Source organism: Lycium ferocissimum, chromosome 11 (assembly GCF_029784015.1).
Source record: "Lycium ferocissimum isolate CSIRO_LF1 chromosome 11, AGI_CSIRO_Lferr_CH_V1, whole genome shotgun sequence".
Taxonomy (NCBI): domain Eukaryota; kingdom Viridiplantae; phylum Streptophyta; class Magnoliopsida; order Solanales; family Solanaceae; genus Lycium; species Lycium ferocissimum.
The window spans coordinates 34,528,383-34,548,025 of record NC_081352.1 but is presented as its reverse complement, the minus strand read 5'-3'; the positions used below and the strand labels follow the sequence as shown (position 1 = coordinate 34,548,025).

General features: G+C 35.8%; 2 protein-coding genes across 3 annotated transcripts; one reads left to right on the top strand and one right to left on the bottom strand.

The window, feature by feature from the left end:
* The first annotated feature begins 411 nt into the window (after positions 1 to 411).
* On the top strand, positions 412 to 10,663 carry LOC132036381 (uncharacterized). The gene is made up of 11 exons (XM_059426709.1): positions 412 to 758; positions 4,141 to 4,262; positions 4,356 to 4,516; positions 6,445 to 6,517; positions 6,621 to 6,651; positions 7,200 to 7,489; positions 7,692 to 7,940; positions 8,798 to 8,902; positions 9,137 to 9,187; positions 9,348 to 9,435; positions 10,117 to 10,663. Exons 1-11 carry the CDS (start codon positions 608 to 610, stop codon positions 10,284 to 10,286), a joined length of 1,491 nt encoding a protein of 496 aa, XP_059282692.1. The 5' UTR covers positions 412 to 607; the 3' UTR covers positions 10,287 to 10,663.
* Positions 10,664 to 11,184: 521 nt separating this feature from the next.
* LOC132036404 (protein METABOLIC NETWORK MODULATOR 1) lies at positions 11,185 to 17,473 on the bottom strand. 2 transcript variants are annotated; one of them, XM_059426742.1, is made up of 3 exons: positions 17,300 to 17,473; positions 11,649 to 12,722; positions 11,185 to 11,553 (listed from the first exon to the last, which is right to left on the bottom strand). In XM_059426742.1, exons 2-3 carry the CDS (start codon positions 12,669 to 12,671, stop codon positions 11,440 to 11,442), a joined length of 1,137 nt encoding a protein of 378 aa, XP_059282725.1. In that variant the 5' UTR covers positions 12,672 to 12,722; positions 17,300 to 17,473; the 3' UTR covers positions 11,185 to 11,439. The 2 variants fall into 2 exon arrangements, with proteins under 2 accessions (XP_059282725.1, XP_059282724.1); XM_059426741.1 differs by lacking the exon at positions 17,300 to 17,473 and adding an exon at positions 14,040 to 14,170.
* Between the last annotated feature and the right edge of the window lie 2,170 nt (positions 17,474 to 19,643).

Here is a 19,643-nt window from a genome sequence, read left to right as displayed (position 1 = left end):
TCTAATTTGGAAACAAATTCACTTTATGAAATGATTTACAGCCACACAAATATTCAAGACTTATTTTGAACCACAAGTTTCAAAAGTCTTCACTCTTTCTTAAATGTCGTGCCCAGTCAAATAGATTCATATAAATTAAAACGGAGGGAGTAATATATTATGAATCAAATCAATGGATAACAATAATCCAAAGTCCAAACAAAGCATGAGCTAGTGATCTCCCAAATTTCAGTTTCAAATTTGCATTAACCTCCTCATCATTGGTCAATTAATGGAACACTCTAGATTTGGCAAGGGCAAATCCGTAAACAAAAAATATCAATAACCCAATAATAGAAATATCTTAAATAACAAGGGCATCTAAGCAAAAAATTAATAACAAATATATATAGGTACAGTCTTGCTTTTGTTTCCAGGGTACTACTTCGTATGTTGTTTGTAGTACGTTCGATTCAATTTCCTCTTGAGTAATTTCTACAAAAAATCAATCTTCAGATTTCTTTGCAAATTTAAAGATACATAAATTTGTATACAAAGATTTATACAAATCAATCAATATACTGAAATATATATATAGTAGAGTTTACAAAGTGCCAAGAACTGAGCTATGGGTTGCAAAAAAAGTGTTAATGGTACACTTAATGATGCTTTATTATTCACTACTATGTGTATTATTGGTTTACCAGTTGATGTTTATATCAAAGATGGTGCTGTTTATTCGGGTATTTTTCACACTGCTTGTGTAGATGATGATTATGGTAAGTTTTTTTCAAGACCCTTTTTTATTTTACTATGTTCCATTTAATTATTTTGTGATTCTTGATTTTGGGTAGTTGTTGTTTAGGGGTTTTTTGTTTGGACTAGATCAGTTTATGTATCCGATCTGGATGTTTCAATGACTTTATTTTGAATCTTTTTTTTTTGTTGGGTCTTTTTCATTTCTCATTTTTATGTTTTTTTCATTTCGAATGACGAATGTATGAATTCCAGTCCTTGATTATGTACATTTTATGGCTTTATACAGAGGAATAGTGCAAAATATTACATGGGGTTCATACAGTTGATTCAATAATTAGGGATTAAGGGTTAGTTGATTGAGTTGTTGGCCTTTTCATTTCTCATTTTTTCTGTATTTTCATTTCAAATGATGAATGTAAGAATATCCCGGACTTCGATTATGTACATTTTATGATTTTTCTCTACTTTTTTGCTATATCTCCTGTATACTGCCGCTGTGGCCATGTTTATGAATGAAAATACGTTTACTTGATTAAAAAAAAACATTATTGGATTTTATAGAGATGGATAGTGTGAAATGATTACATGGGGTTCATATAGCTGTTTTCAATAATTTCGGATTAAGGATTAGTTGTGAGTTATTGGTTCCTGTTGTAGGCCTTTTTCATTAATGTATTTTCATTTCAAACGATGAATATAAGAATATTCCAGACTTTGATTATGTACATTTTATGGCTTTATAGAGAGGAATAGTGTGGAATGATTACATTGGGTTCATACAGCTGATTCCAATATTTTGGGATTAAGGGTTAGTTGATTTGAGCTATAAATTCATGTTGTAAGTCTTTTCATTTTACTTTTTTATGTATTTTCATTTCAAATGACGAATGTAAGAATTCCAGTCTTTGATTCTGTACATTTTATGGCTTTCTTAGAAAGAGATAGTGCAGAATGATTTCATAGGGTTCATACAGCTGATTTCAATAATTTGGGATGAAGGATTAGTTTAATAATTTGGGATGAAGGATTAGTTGATTGAGTTATTGATTCCTGTTGTAGGCCTTTTTCATTTTTTCCCCCTGTATTTTCATTTCAAATGACGAATGTAAGAATTTGAGTCTTTAATAATGTACATTTTATGACCCGCAAGTAGGGCTGCTTATCGGGCGGATCATGACACTTAACGGTTTGGCTTATCGGTTATCGGTTTTTAAATATATAAATCCGCTAGCCAACCGATAAGATATCGGTTGGTTATCGGGCTAGCAATTATCGTGGTTATCGGTTAAATTATGTAACAACTATCACTTTACAATTCATAAGTTCCAGTGACTCTTAAAGCTAATCAAGTCTGTTCAAAACAGAAACAGATCAGGCCAAATCAAAGTTCTTGTTCTTGGTAATACAAAAGCATTATGAGGAGTTAGCTACACATAAAAAAAATATATAAATATATATATATATATATATATATATAAATTTTAGTGTATAAACTCTCCAGTGATTAACAGAAACTTCATCGAAAGGAAATCATTTGTAACTTCAAATCAGGCATGAAAGCAGGAGAACCAATTCATTTGATATGTTTAAGCACAAACTTTCTGAAGTACCAAAACATAACAAAGATGAATGAAGAAAGATGAAAGAGGAAAGACATCCTGGATAATTGTTTCTGATTTGTTTGCCTTTAGCAACACTCTCGTAGTTGCTGCTCTTTAGGGAAATTAGGTTCCTAAGGGGTAAGAAGTGGGGTTGGGCTTTAGCTTTAGACTTGTGCTTTAGGTTTACAATATATATTTTATATGTTTAGGAGTAAAAATATAAATATGATAAATTCTTAACGGGTTAACGGTTTACCCGATAAGAAAATTGAGTAATCTGCCCCCGCACCGATAAGCCGTTAATAATAAAATTTTAACCCATTCCCCAACCACTAATCCGATAACCCAACACCAATAAGCCAATTTTACGATTGGGTTATCGGTAACGGTTCGGTTTTGAACGGCCCTACGCAAGGGTGGCTCGGTTGGTTGAGCAAAAGGGCTTCCATAATGGAGGCCTCAGGTTCGAAACCCCCTGCCTGCGATATAAGGGGATTTGCCTTGTGGGTCGAGCTCGTCACATGAGGCTTGCCTAGTGCGGGTTATCTCTCCTGTGTGGTTTGCGGGCTATTGAACAAGAGCAGGGTTTACCCAGTGTGCACCCGAAGGGTCAGCGGCTGCGAGTTCCCATGTCATAAAAAAATAGTGTACATTTTATAGCTTCCATAGAGAAGAATAGTGTGGAATGATTACATATGGTTCATACAGATGATTTCAATAGTTTGGGAATTAAAGGTTGGTTGATTGAGTTATTGGTTCTTATTGTAGGCCTTTTTCATTTCTCATTTTTCTTTGTTTCCATTTCAAATGAGAAATGTAAGAATTTGAGTCTTTGATTACTTACATTTTATGGCTTTCATAGAGAGGAATAGTGTGGAACGATTACATAGGGTTCATACAGCTGATTTCAATAATCTGGGATTAAGGATTAGTTGATTGAGCTTCCTGTTGTAGGCCCTTTTCATTTCTCATTTTTGCATAGTTTCACTTCAAATGACGAATGTTACAATTTGAGTCTTTGGTTCTGTAAATGTTATGGCTTTCTTGGAGAGGAGTAGTGTGAAATGATTACATAGGGTTCATATAGCTGATTTCAATAATTTGGGATTAAGGATTAGTTGATTGAGTTATTGGTTCCTGTTGTAGGCCTTTTTCATTTCTCATTTTCTGTATGTTCATTTCAAATAACGAATGTGAGAATTGCATTCGTTGATTCTTTTATGGCTTTCATAGAGAGGAATAGTGCGGAATGATTACATAGGGTTCATTCAGCTGATTTCGATAATTTGGGATTAAGGGTTAGTTGATTGGGTTATTGGTTCCTGTTGTAGGCCTTTTTCATTTCTATGTTTTCTCTATGTTCATTTCAAATGATGAATGTAAGAATTCCAGTCTTTGATTATGTGCATTTTCGGGCTTTCATATAGAGGAATAGTGCGGAATGATTACATAGAGTTCATACAGCTGATTTCAATAATTTGGGATTAAGGATTAGTTGATTGAGTTATTGGTTCCTGTTTTAGGCCTTTTTCATTTCTAATTTTTCTGTGTCTCCATTTCAAATGACGAATGTAAGAATTCCAGTCTTTGATTATGTACATTTTATGGCTTTCATATAGAGGAATAGTGTGGAATGATTACATAGGGTTGGGATTAAGGGTTAGTTGTTTGAGTTATTGATTGTGGCATTTATGGCATTTTAGTTTTCTTATTACGCTACCATCGATTAAGTGTTTAGTTTACTAAGTAAGAGACTTGCAAGAATTCTGATTATTATTTCTCTCTTTGATACTTGGATTAGCTATTGTTTTGAAGAGGGCAAAGATGATTAAGAAGGGTAGTCGGAAGGCGAATGTTGCACGTGGAAGTTTGATAGAGACACTTGTAATTCTGTCTGAAGATCTTGTCCAAGTTGTCGCAAAGGTATGATTTTGGGCATTCCAATTTTGCAATGTCTATTTGTTGCCTGCAGCTATGATTGGTCCTTTTTTCTCTGCTTATACTTGTGCTTTGCAGGGGGTTATGCTATCTGCTGATAGTATTCCAGGACATTTCGATGGGGATAATATAGGAAGTGTTTGTAGCAATATCACTTATCCTGAATACCCCAAGAAGGAGATGGCAGCAACAAAGTCCAAGGTGTCTACCGCAGACGGAGAGAAAGCTACTAAAGAAAGGTTGGAAATGCCTCATTATCTATTGTTCCGGTAGACATGACCTAGGCTTGTTCTTCAGATTTTTACATTAAATTATTGAAAGCAATGTGATGAATATCTGTAGAGCGGATAAGGAATAATGTTAAAGTAATTTCTTAATTAGTTCTGGTTAACTAGTCCATATTCATAGATATTCTAATAAGTGAAGTTGGAAAGCTTTGCTCACCAATTGTATTTGTTTGTCGTATCACTAGTCTTGTGATGACTAAACAAAGGATGTTCTGGGAGGAGTGCTATGTGTTAGGAAGATACCTAATAAAGTGAAACGTAAGCTCTGTTGTTAAAAGCCCGCTTGAGGTGTGCTTAAACCCTGAAACTCAGCGGACTGAAAGTTAGGCAGTTCACCTCATTTAAGTAGCATCTTAGTGCAGGCATCATGCACACACAATAACCATGGCCTCCATCCTATAAAGAATGACAGTATGAATAAATGTTGATAGTATTATTCTTTAACAAACTTTTTATGGATAAATATATGAATGATTAAGTATACTAGACTAAAAACTTAGTAAGCATTACCTAATCACTAGTCTATTTGAAAGTTGTATTTGAGTCATAAATTCAATGTGATTTCTGAACTTTGATTGATATGGGTTCTCTTCATTAATTGCAATTTCTCAATATTTTGGTACATATCCTTGTTTTTTATCCTTATAGTTTATTTTCCCTTGCTTTACTATATATTTTAATGTTTTTCCTCATTTGTGCGGTTCTAAAGTACGCGCGACAATTGCGCTTTGTGCTAAAAACCTAGCAGACATTTGGCACTTTTCTACGGTTTTCGCTGTTGATAACATTGCTATGGAATGGTTGTGAAACCAAAACTATAATGTAGGAGCGAATGTTGTACCTACAAGATGTAAGTTGTAAAAAAACAGATGTTACAAGATTGGACAAGATTTAAAAGGTATGATCATTCTGATAAAGTGTGCACGCACGTATAAATGAGAAAATGAGAGCTAATTACTTAGAAAGTGTAACTTACGATTATTGAAGGTGTCAGAAGACCACAAGGTAAACATAAATCACATGGAGGAGAACTGTCTTAAAAGATTTATAGTCTGTACGGATCAATGAGGAATTAGCTATGAATTGATAACAATAGAAGCCGAGGATCCATATAGGCAATACCAACCAGTTGAGATTAATGTTTAAGTTGTTGTTACGCTTATATCAGATCTGGTGTTTGCTAGTGTCTTTTTAATGCGGTTAGAGAGTTGTAAATTAGTGTAGGCGAGAGTAGAGAGATGTATGACACTTAGAGAACTGTTTATTTTTCAGAACCTTTCATTTACCTTAAAAGACAAATCACTTAGTAGTTGAATAAATGGGTACAAATAGAGTGTTATGGATGGATTCATAGTCAATTGATTGAGTTGAAAATCATCTATTTTTGTAAGCTTTTTTCTACTTTTTGGTATACTTCTTGTATACGTGCTAGTTTTTTCCCTGTTGTTAAAATATATTTAGTTCATGAGAAAAAAAACTCTCAACATGGATCTGATTTTAAAGAGGGATGTCATTTCATTGTATTTAGTTTGTATTGTTCTCCATGATTTACTTCCTGGAGGGTTTTCTTTCTCTTTTTAAAAAGGGATGTGATTTCCTTAGCAAAACTCGGTGAAAAGTCAACTTTTCTGGCATAAATTACTTTAAGCATCTTATTATTATAGTACTGCCGAATCAACCCAATGTATAGCTGATGTTTGCAGTTTTGCTATCTGATGAACAGTAAATTTAGGGAAAGGTCAACCCAATATCTGATACCTGCTGGGTTTCTGCCCTTTCCCTCAAGAGATTATTATCTCACTTCTCATAACCTTAATTTTTCTCCTCTATATGGTCAACTGGGCACTAACTTATCTTTCCATTCATGTCAATTCTGACAGACATGTGCGAGATGGCTTAATCAATAAGCAAAGTGAGCGCAGAGAGAGCCACGAGTCTCTAAGGGAGAGAACTGTACGTTAATTCTATATTGTCTGAACATCGAATGAGAGATAAAAAGATGTGATATATTTGCTTTTAGTTAATGAGAACTTTTTTTTTTCTTTTCATTTTGTAGATCCTTGAAGTTCAAGGCTCAAGCTCAAATTGTGAGTATTAATTCAATCCTTCAGTTCTCGCAATAAAATATCAATTCATGTGGACCTCTTGGGGGGTGGCAAGCAGATTAGGCAGTGTCTCTCCTTGACTGAGTGTCATGGTGAATCGTATTCTACCAAATCTCTGATTTCCATCACTTATAACTCCGTATAGCCAATTAAACTTTGCTGTAAAAGAATTGAATCAATTGACAAGAGAGGGTTGTCCTTATGGAAGGGACACTGGACTCACCTAGGGGGAAACCAGGAAAGTGGAAAAGGCACTGCTGGCCCCCGCATATCACTTAAAAGAAAGAAAAGGAAAAAAGAATTGAATCAATTTTTGTGACTCCGTCCCTGCTGAGAATAGTTTCAAGACTTAACAGTGAAGGGAAATCCTTACCGAAATATGCTATTTCCTTATTCTGCGATGGAACTCTTAACGAATTGATGATTGCTGATAGATAATGAGATCTTTAAGTTCTTTATGTAGTGTATTTATCTATCATAAACCAAAAGAATGTCATTCATGAATTCGATTACAATTTTTTCACTTGCAGTGGATGTTTCTGTAACTCGAGCAGATGCCATTGAGATTGTAAACTTCAAAACAATCTCGAAGTTGTCATCAAATGGTGTATCTCATGGTAGTCCTCCTCTTTCCTCAATCAAACTTGATGATTGGAATAATGAGAGGCACAGTCATGAGCAGCAGACTCTAGGCAAGACCCCTTGTTTGGGCCCTACTTCCTCTGGTGCTCCAATTACCTCAGTCTCATGCATCAGCTCATCATCATCTCCAGCTGACTTGGTGCCTTCACGAGGTTCAAATCATAATGCTAGTACAAAGGTAAAGTGAACTCAGTGGGGTCCAGTGTTGTAGGTGCATGATCAAATTTTATTTGTTCCGTGTATTCAAGATTATCTAAGCTAATAATTTCAGTAGGTTTATGGTGATGTCAAAATTAGATTTTGGAAATTTTTCTCTTTGTTACTCCTATATTATTCATCTTCTAGGATGATTTATGATTGTTGATTTTCCTTCTCTCTAGGAGTCAAAGCTCAACCCTGGGGCAAAGATATTTTCTCCATCAGCTTTACAGCATAGAACTGTTACACCTCCTGTGATGCCAACGATGGCTTACATGCCAGATTCCTGTCCTGTTGTACCTGTTGCTACAGCAGAGCCTGAAGTTGAAATAACCCCCTTTGCTCCACGTCCATCTGTGCCCCTCAAGTTTGTTCCATATAATAATTTGACAGCTGGAAATGGTGGCTTGGATGTACAGTATGCTCAACCGGTTTGTGATTACACTTACTTATCTTTGAAAATGCAGCACCACCTCCCTGCTTTAGTTTTCTGACAATTAGAGTTACTCTTTTCTCTGCGTAACTTGGATTTATTTACTGATTACAAAATTGTTTTGTTTGATTGACCACCATATCTTTGTACCTGAACCAACCAATCTCAGATTGACCATAAGAAGTTATATCATAGTAACATAACCACAGCACAGCACAGCACACTTCCGCGCATGGTGTTTGGAGACTAGCCTGTCGGTCTGTATTGGAGAGTATTATGCAATTCTGTGTTTCATCTAATCTAATTATGTCACTGATATACATTTAGGGAAGTTATTAAGAACTCCATTACTCTACTGTCCTGTTCCTATATTGAATCTAAAACATCAATGATGGAAAGAGTCTCATTTGAGTACACCTGATTACACCAAAAGCATAAGATCAAAAGACAATTCAATTGATAAATATGTCAATAAAAAGAAGAGGAGGAAAAGAAAAGTTAATCAAAGAAAACTCTAAGAAAAGTTAATCAAAGAAAACTCTTTCTTAGACAATGGTTTCCCATAAAACCTGTGTTATGATATGTTTTTCTGTTGTTTGAAGAAACAGTTGAAGGAGGAAGAAAATAATTGGGATTCTACTTCTTGATATTATATGCAGTTTAACAAAGAGGCGCTGCTTTCTTAGTTAGCAATGACATTTACCAGATGCTCTTTCAAATTAATTGCTACAGCTTAATATCAGACAAGTTAGACCAATCGCATCCATTATTCTACGTCATACTTTTATAGAATCAGTTATTACTGTTTTGATGCTGCTGCATATTTTTCTGAAGTCTTTCTTTGTTAACACGTAGACAATTGGATACATGGGAAGCAGGACTCAGCCGGCTAGGTATGCCACCAGTCAGTATCATCACCTTCAGGCTTCGACCGGTTATGTGCATCCAAATTCTCAAAATGTAAGGGAAATTACCATGCCACTTTGTCTTTCTGAAGGCATTTATTTTGTTAGGCTGGAAAGAAGGCTCTGCCACCGTAGTTGTAGAGTCATTGAGTCTTATCATGTCGTGGACTGTGGCCCTATTATTAAATTGACGTCCTCAGGATAATAGTATGACATCCTATTATTATTTTTGTGCTTGTAAGACGGTTGCAGACGTTAATGCCACTTCTAAAATTCTGTATGTTCTCAGGTTATGGTTGGACGTTTGGGACCACTTGTTTATATGCATCCTGTTTCTCATGTAAGACAAATTACTTCTGTAGCTTTTTTTTTGGGGGACTAATTTTCTGACAGTTTATGGATCTTGGATGGCCCTTTAAACTTTCCTCTATCTGATTTCCTTTTGAGTGTTTATCGCGTTGCACTTTTCCTAATTTTTCTCTTGGATATCTTGTCAAAAGGACGTTGTTCAGAGTGCAGTGGGGTTCTCTCAAGTATCCACACGTCCTCTATTGATTCCACATCAAGTCCATCCTCCTAAGCATCAAGGTACGTGTTCATGGCATATTTTATGGTATAACTTGAAGTGGTCCAATTGTCTATTACTTTTGAATGGAAAGTCTTGAGTTCAATCCAATTGCTAGGAGCTTCAGCTACTTATATTCAGGGGCCAGAATGCATAATGCTCTACAGTCTGTTTAGTATAACAACTAGTTAAATGCAATTGCTCCTAGTAGCTGTAAGTTATTATATCAAAAGTTCAAGCTTGCACACCGGGATCTAAGGATGAAGACTTTTAAAAGCTTTAGGTAGATGACCAAAAGTGGTAGACGCAGCAGTGCTAATACTAGCAGCAGATAGTGTACTCGTGGGGAGTTTTAGCAGTTGTTGATACCTTAGCAGGTCCTATATTTGTTTGACTATCGAGACTATAGTATGTTTGTTGAGTACGAATTTTGTTCCTATTTGTCATTAACTTGCAATTTCAACTAGATGATGAACAGCAGTTTGTGGCTAACTACAACTTGCTGCAATAACTTTATCACTTGAATGATGCTATGATGTGGATATTGAATTGTTAAAGTAGTTTGATATATACACATTTCTCCCTAATATATAGCACTCCCTACCTGGCACTGCACATGAAGTACAGTTATTTACATATTATAGTACTGTAATAAGTTATCTGTATTTTACTGGCACAATAACCTAGTGCATTTCTTGCTGCAGGAAGTACAGCACCACAAGCATTGCAGTTGTATATGACTCCCCCTGTTATAACAGGGCTACAACAACCATTCACTATGCCAAGCCTTCCTATTACACAGGCGTCTTTTCCTGTTATGCGGCCTATGCAAGTCCCAGGATCTAATGGTTTTGTGCCGAACAAGTTTGCGTGAATATACTTCTGTAGTTGAAATGATGCTGCCTATTGGGATTCTTTTTTCGTTTCTTCTCAATCTCCGGCAGGGTGATTCTTTTCTTAAGTTTTCGGTCTTATAGTATGAGCAGGTTATTCTTTGTTAGAGAGAGGCATTAACATTGTATATTGAGTTACACAGGAGTTGTTTTTGTTTGGAGGTAGAGGAAGAGTTCACTCAGGGGTTGTTGTATTGGTGGTGATCCAAAGGAGATAAATTTCCAGTTTTGAACTGCAGGAAAACAAAATTTTGGGCGTCAAAATCAAACGTTTTGTACGATCAAACAGCTTGAATTTCTGATAAATTGGAATTGAAGTTAATAGCGATGTGATAGCTCTGTGCTTAATTTTGATCTTTATTCTAGGGCACTTTGCCATTTCTTTTGGTTATCAAAACATATCATATAGGCTTGATCTTCCGTCTGTCAAGGACTCTTCGTTGTAACATTTTTAGGCTCAAGTTATATTTTGGTCAAAGCCATTACTTGGATCAATTTTATATTATTCTAAGACAGATCCTAAAATCTTTGTAAATATTGCTGTGATGTACAGGTCTCCAGACTATGTCATGTTCTTTGGTGAGTAAAATTTTAAGACGAATCAATTGAACAAATTAGTTTGCACCTCGATAAACTAAAAAAGAAAGTATCTGAGTGACCTTGTTAAAAAATGGGGCTCTTCTACGTTAAGTTAGCTCTGGGAATTATAATCACTATTGGTGTTTGACATATTTAGTCACATCGAAGGAGCAAGTTTGTGCTAGTTCTAAAACCAGAATTAACAATATCAAGTAGCCACCTTTGCACAAGTTGGCTCCAACCTGGACATTGCCACATGGTATAATTATTCAACACAATTGCAAGGCAGACAAAAGTACGGAAATGAAAATCCACCATTATAAACAGCTCCCAAAAGGTTTAAGACTGTGCAAAGTTCTAATCTGAACTAAAAAACATAAACAGACAATCTCTCGACATTTGGCTAATTAGAACTAATAAACATAAAAAGACAATCTATCGACATTTGGCTAACTACAAGGCAAGGACCAGGTGTAATATCGGGACATTAGTAGCACTATACAATCTGCCAGGATGTGAAAACAGAGATGAGAATATGCGGATGTTCCTGCTACGCTACTGAACACTGGTCTCCTCTTTACTGCTATCAGTTTTCGGACTCTTCATTACACCAAGACCTGATTCTCCAGCACGAAGCAGCTGGTTCTCCTTAAGGTTTTCCTGCACAGCCTTCATGTAGGAAAAATTTTCAGGAATTACACAGGTCTTTATTAACGTAGTAAATTCTAGAGCTATAAATGATATTGAAGTTTTGGTAAACTTACCTGTAGAAGTTCAGTCATCCTGCCAGTCCCATAGTTCATCAATGGTTTTGAAACAGATGTAGCTTGGGTATGAAGAGGGGGATTTACTGGTTCTGCTGACAACTGATGAGAGGCCTCATTATTTCTGGTATCTTTTTTTGGTGACAGCCCAGATCCTTGAGACACCTTGGTCACTGCAACAGGTATTGTTACATTGGTTGATACAACTGGCTTCACCTCTTCAGGTTGCACAACTTCTGCTCCCTTGCTAAGAAAACCATCTTCTTTCTGCCCAGCACCTATTGCTACTTTGTTGCTGACTTGAGTTTGTAAAGGAACTGTTTCACGAGTTGGTTCCGGTGGTAACTGACCAGGGGTTACTGGTCCGTCAGGTGGCAGCATAGCTAATGGCTTAACCATCTGGACCTCTCTCTCTCTTGAAGACCCCCCCAGAGAAGCTTGGGATGCAGGATTTTGACTAGATGCTTGTCCATTTGTTAAATTGACAGGTTGTAGCACAACAGGAACAACTGTGCCTCTGGCACCCACTGGAGGGACTGAAGGATGTATTACTACCTGTTTGCCTTTTGAGGCCCTAGATCCAAGATTAAGTGATCCATTCCGCTCAGCCATATGGCCATATGCCTGAAGTTGGTTTTCAGCAGAAGGACGAACCTCATTTCTTCTAATCATCTGAACATGTGGGGCTACATCATTTGCTGTTGTGACAGGAACAAAATGTCCTGGCTTAAAAACAACACCCCTGTAGTTTGTATTGGAGTCGCCAATCCTAACACTGAGCAAATAACCAGCATCAAATGCAGACTCAACAACACCTGTAACAGCTTGACCTATCATTCCATCAGTTACATCATTTTTATTTACTTGTTGTGGTTGGATCTCTTGCACTAGTTCAAAACGTGGAGGAGCTTGAGCACGAACTACACGCTTTAGGCTAGGATCCTTACGAGGACGACCCCGTCTTCGCTTCAAAGGGAGGATAGCAGGGGCGCTGGAGCTGTCCCCTTGAACAGGTTGGTTCATTTTCGCAAAATTGAGTTCTAAAGTCTGCCTTTCACTAGTCTTCAGAAGTACCTGCAAGCAGATCAGTTTACAGTGTTAAATAAGCCAAGTTACAGAGAAACTAAATGAAGAGGTGCATTTGGTCTTCCTACATGATAAAACTGAGTGTCACATAGTGTTTGCGTTCCAGGATAGTATTTTGTGGGTCACTAAGACCGGAAAAAAGAAAAGAAAAAAAGAAAGGGACATTCAGTTCCAGGAGGACGCAATTTGCAATACCTTGCAGAACCTGGGCCATAGTTGGAAGTGGAAGTAAAAAGTTGAAGAACTTAATTGACAATTAATTGGTAGAGAGAGGAAATGGAGTACAGGTTTTTGATAAGTAAGCATCTACAGATACTATAGAAGATAAACTAACTAAATATAGATTAAACGTGTTTAGATATCTTCAAATAGCAGAAGAGAAGATATGAAGAATAGTAGCTCTGTGATGAACATGGCCCTAGATAAGCCAAATGGATGCAGCTGAACCCCAAAACCAGACACAGTTTATCAGGGTGGAAAAGGAAAGAGCGATGGGGTGATGAGCCAAAAAAGAGATTAATGCGAGAGCATGACTAATCAACAAATAGCTTAGTTACATCATTCATATTCTGCGAAAATCTGGAGTCCATTCTTCTACGATAATCAAATAGCTCCGTCTATTCCATTTATGTGACACTTTATCCTTCTTAATATGTTCCAAGGAAGAACGCGATCTTTCTAATTTCTATATATGCAAACAATTTAATATAAAAGTTCCCATTTACCCTTCAAAGACATGAGTTTATAGCTAAATGCGAAATTTACTTAATCAATTTGCATCTCGCAATGGCCTAATGAGAGTTAAAATCCATATTCCAGTCAAACTTTACACGGATGCATATAAACAGAGCAGAACCACACCCAAACAAAAAAAAATTATTAGCTTTTTTTTACTGAATGTGACATGCAAGCATTTAATATAAAAAATTCCAAAATTTGACACAAATGAAACAAAAGTTATTATCTCTAACCTCCAAAATAAGAAAAAAAGAAGATCCAATAAGTTGAACACCTGAATATATCCTTATAATTGTTTGTCTGTGAAAAAAAAAAAAAACACCTTACGGAAGATGTTCGTTTAACCTAACATATATACACAAAAAACCACGAACAACAACAACAACATACCCAGTGTAATCTCACAAGTGGGGTCTGGGAGGGTAGAGTGTACGCAGACCTTACACAAAAAAACCACGAACACAGAAATAAACCTAGGAAGCTAAAAATCAACAGAGTATAACTGAAGCACAAATTCAGACTCGATCTCCGGAAAATTCCCAAAAAAAGGCAAAGAAAAAATCATACCTCCATCACTTGCTACTTGCTCGGAGGAGGCTCCAGATCTAAAGAAAAAACTAGTAAATTCAGAGCCCTAGATTTTGTTGAGCAGCTTTAGAGAATGAGATTCGATAATCACAATAATTAATTAGAGTAATCTGCTGCTTTTATTTAGCGGGGTGGTGTGGTTTAGGGGGGTATGGGGTATTTAACACTTGGCATTTAATGATATTTTTCGCATTTGGATTGTGAGCAAAAGATAGAACGACAAGGCTGTGATGCTTAGTTAGGTAACAAACAGTCATGTGTGGACAGGTGTTCTTTTGACAACTGGGCCCATCGGTGATTTATGTACTAGGACTACCACCCCTGATTGTTTCCCTTGGGCCATGGCAGAGTTCGTCTTTGGGCCTGCAAAAAAATTCTCCGGAAAAATAGGTGTGATAGGCCAACTTTTGCATCGGCAATCAAAGTTTAGAGATCATTTTAAATGTAATTAAAAAGTAGTTACTTTTAATTGAGCATGCACAATAAATACTACTCCATCAAAATTCAGGGTGTAATAGACCAATTGAGAGAAGAAACGTCTTCCATGGACAATGTGGATGAGATCACAAGAAAGTTCTCAAATAAGCTAAGAATCCAAAGTTCCTCTTGCTCCTATAAGCAAGACGGTTTGCCGATAGAACCACAATGTACCATCAACTTGAAAAGGGGAATAAAAGAGTTTGAATGTCGACAATATGATCTTTTCGTTGAAGGTCCCTTCACTTGAGCTAATTTTCCGAGGAAGAGAATACAATAAAAAGAGATCAACAACTTTCACTATGCCCAAGCAATGAGCTTCGAAGGGCATTGCTTTCGTTGCAAACCATATCTCTTCCCCTCCTTTGCCTGCACTGCTCTGCTCCCCAAAGATCTTGGACAAAGATACTCCTAGATAAATATGGAACAACCCCAGCATACAGTGATGGAGTTCGAAATTTTGACATTTTGAGTTCAAAATGATTTTGGATTTGAACTCAATGAATGATTTTTAGAACTCCATATTCTTTGCATGGATTTTTCAAATATAGGTACCATGTGTGAAAAATAATAAATTATACAAGTAATAAAATAGGTATCACGAGTGAAATAAGTATGTATAACAATGTGAAAAAAAATTATTTCACCGATGGAACTTCTTTTGAACTCAAGGAACATGTCCTAGAGTTCCAATTTCTGGCTAAAACTCTATTAACAGTCCAAAAGTGGCTATTGGCCAATTTCTCTCAATTTTCTCGTGAATCCTCTCATTTCAAAGACCCCCAACATTAGGGTGAAGTGCAAAAAAAGTCGTTTTAAGGCTTCAAAATAAAGTTCAATCACTTTAAAATCAAAAGTAGATTGTGGGACTAGAATTGAATATCGTGTGCCTAAAGTTTCAAACTTCTGATCTTCAGTTCTGAAGTTGGAATTGTCAAAGCGTAACTTTAGACCTAAAGTCTGATAGGTTTGAGTGACAGATCCAACTTCAGATATTTGGCTCTAAAATTAGACGGCTTGACAGTCCCAACTTCAAACCTTTAGGCCAAAAGTTTTCCAAGTAGAGTTGATTGCTTGAAGTACTCTCGTGCACCATAAGTCAAGTGTGCAACTGCACAATCTGGAATGAAAAGGAATCAACCCAAAGCACTCTAATAACACCATGAGCCATTGATACATGTACTTCTTTCTCTACTAATTCTAGTAGAGAGGGAATCAGTTTATCAGGTTGGAAAGGGAGAGAGGGAGCGGAGGGTTGAGCCAAATAAGAGAACTAACATGAGAGCATGACTAATCAACTAATAGCTTAGTTACATGATCATTCATATTCTGTGAAAATTTTAGTCCATGCTTCTGCAATACTAAGAATATCAGAAGACACTACAAGTCTACAAGTACCACTTCGTTTGCTGATAAATACTGCAAAATCATTCACATACAATCACTTGTCACATCCAGAAACTTCTCTTGCTAATCCTCTAATCAATCAAATAGCTCCCTCTATTCCATTTTATGTGACACTATTTCCTTCTTAATCTGTTCCAAAGAAGAAAGACACCCTTCTATAAATGAAAACAATTTAACTGGTTAAACTTCCCATTTACCCATTAAGGACATGAGTTTACAGCCACAAACTATCAGGGAATGACTAAGCCCACAAGTTCCAAAAGTACTTTTCCCGTTCTTAAACTTCACGACCAGTCAAACAATAGGATGGAGTATATAGTAAATTCCCTAGCCAACGAAGGCAAATAAAAGCTCTAGAAATCCCTAAAAGTTCTACTTGCCTAAAAATGGGAAAAATCAATCCTCAATCTGAGAAATATTCTAGTTAAACTTGTATACTAAATCATGCAACAATTACCTAGGTCATGCAACAATTCTTAGAGGGTGTTTGGTTAAGCTTATAAGCTGGTCAAACTGCCTTATAAACACTTTTTAGCTTATCTACGTGTTTGGTAGACACCAAAGTGCATATAAGTCAAAATCAACCAAAATTCATAAGTTGGTGATCACCAACTTATGGCTTTTCAACTTATAAGCACTTTTGTTTTGACCAAGTATTTTACTGTTTTATCCTTAATATTTTTTCTAATTCTCAAAATATCTTTCCCAAAACAAAACTCCTAACTTCCTCTTCCCTCCGTATTCATCGTTCCTCCTTTTCTCTACACTGATGCTTCTATATTTATAAATTTTTCGCAAAAAAGCTATAGGGTACTTTAGTCATTCTAACAAATGAACAACTTATCAGCATTTTTTACCAAACACATCAACTGTTTATTAACAGTTTCGACACTTAAAAATGCCTTTCATCACCTCAAGCTTATCAGCTATTTACAATAAGCTAATTTAAAATCCAAATTCCACACAAACTTTACACAAATGCATACAAACAGAATTTGAACCAAACCCAAACAAAAATTAATTTCTATAAACTTTGTTACACTGAATATGAAACATGCAATCATTTAATACACAAAAATTACACAATTCAACACTAATAGAAAACAAAAAACTATTATCTCGAACCTGAAATATATCTTTATAATTGTTCTTTCAAAAAAAAAAAAAAAAAAAAAAAAAAACCTTAAACAATGTTGGTTTAACATAGCATATATACACTAAACCATCAAAACATAGAAATAAAACTAACAAGCTAAAATACAACAGAGTATAACTGAAGCACAAAAATTGAATTCGAATTTTAATTCCCAAAAAGAAAAACAGAAAAAAAAAAAAAAGCAAAGAAAAAAAGGTACCTCTAGTAGTTGCTACTTGCTTGGAGGAGGCTAAAGAAAAATGTAGAACTTTGATTAAATTTGGAACCCTATATTTTGCCAAGTATAAGATTGAGATAATTACGATAATTAATTATAGTAATCTTCTGCTATTATTTAGGGGGTATATTGTATTTAACACTTGGCATATTAATGATATTTTTAGCATTTTTAATTGCGAGCAAAGTATAGAATGACAGTCGTGTGTGGACAGGTGTCCTTTTGATAAATGGGCCCATAGCTTATTTTTGGGCTTGGCCTACGGCCCTTGATAGTTTTCCTTCGGGCCGTAGCAGAGTTCGTCTTGGGCCTGCAAAAAAATTAGGGAAAAGGACACTGCATCCAACGGCCCAAAGTAATGTCACATTTGGCCAATATTTGAGCCTAATACCGCTAGCTGGCTGGCCGGCCCAAAATAATGCCAAGCGCTGGCCGGCCCAGCTCACGGCAACAGCCAGATTTTCTGCCTCTTCCCTTTCCCTTGTGTTTTGGGCTTTTTATTCAAATAATCTCAAAACATGTATAATATATGTATATTTAGTAAGAAATATCCCAAAATATGTATAATATGTGTATAACTAATTCCACATAATAGGACCATAAATTAATGATGGGCCGGCCCGTTGGGGCCCGTGACCCACCTAGAACTGGGCTGGGCTAATCATTTTAAGGCCTTCATTTCTTCTTAATATATCTAACACAACCAAAACATAAACTTTACAATACATAAATTAATTTTTTTGGTTTGTTATTGCTTTCTAGGGTTTCATATTGATGAATGAATACGCATTTATACATACTTAGGTTTTTTTGCGAGGTCTAAGTGGACTAATTGTGGATATTAGATCCGAACCGTAATGTTGTGTAACTTTACATTATTACCCCTTGCTTTTTTTGTTAATGGATATGTTTCTTTGTTAGGTGGATTAAACCTGATTTGATTAGAATTATATTATATGAGATATTTGACTAATGCCTTCCCCTTGTATGTTAACCAGTTAACGTGTGTATTGGTGATTTTTGTTTATTCCATATATATATATATATATATATATATATATATTGAGAGCAATTTATTATTTTGTTTTTTCGAGGCCGTGACGATAGAGGAAAAGTTCACATCTTTGAGGTCACTAGCACTGTGTTTACTGTTTAGTTACTCTTGTGGTTTGTGAGTTAAAGCTCGAACCTTCTTCGCAGGTGTGGTAGATTATTTATTCGCGAGAAGAGACTCCTCATCACGATTTATCATCATGACTACTAAGTCTCTCTAAAGTATTGTTTTACATGTTATGCGATCTTACTCTTATGCATGTTTATGACGTGTGATAGCAGAAAATATTAGATTGTGAATTAATGATTGTAGACGGCGAAACTTTATCGGGTTTGAAATAGGACTCTACAAGATGAGTTCAATCCATCTTTTAATCTAAAGTCGGTTAGGGACTTTTGGAGGCTACTCTACCCTAACCCTAGCTCACACCTATATAAAGGGATACATATTCCCTTGAAAAGACATCTCGAATATCCCATAAACTGATGGGATATTCACAAAAGGATCAAGACATCAAATAATGTCTTTTTCAAAGCTCTGTCCGGCGTTTGTACCCGCACTATTCATCAATAAAATCTCTGTTTCTTCATATTTTGTTTGTGATTGCAGTTTATTTTCCACATATCAAATACTTGTCGTAAACACTGATCTAGGGCTAAAATTTTACCCTTTCTCCAACTAGAATTCATCATTCCAATTCTGTCAAGTTATTAAATTTTACCTAACTCTTAGAAGTAAATATTTTCTGACAACCTATTCTAATTTAGAGATCAGCCGTCCACTTTCACCTCACAAGTTTGGATAGCCGTAACTACCTTGATTAAACATTGGTGTGAATTTAGAGGGCAAAAGATCAAATAAAGTTTGCATGCGACTGGTAGAGTCCTACAACACTAGAAAGAGGTCGTCACACCCGAAAGCGTGATTTTTTTTTTTTTTTAGTTATTGGTCCCATCAAAAAGTTACCCATTACTAGTTCCTAATCATTGTTAGAGAGGAATACAATATTACCCACTCTGAGGTATTAAAGTATTTCCCAAATTCCATCTTCTTTTTCACCTACTGCAAAATATATAGACATATATATGAGGACATATATATATATATAGCCTAAACAGAAGTAGCATATGCATATATACACAAAAGCAGGTGGATTAGATCCAAAAAGTCTCCCCACACTTGAGCTTTTCATTCTTCCAGATGAAAATCAGCTTAAACGAGTCCTCCAATTCCACCTCCATTTTTTTTTTAAGATAAAATAAAACTTATGTT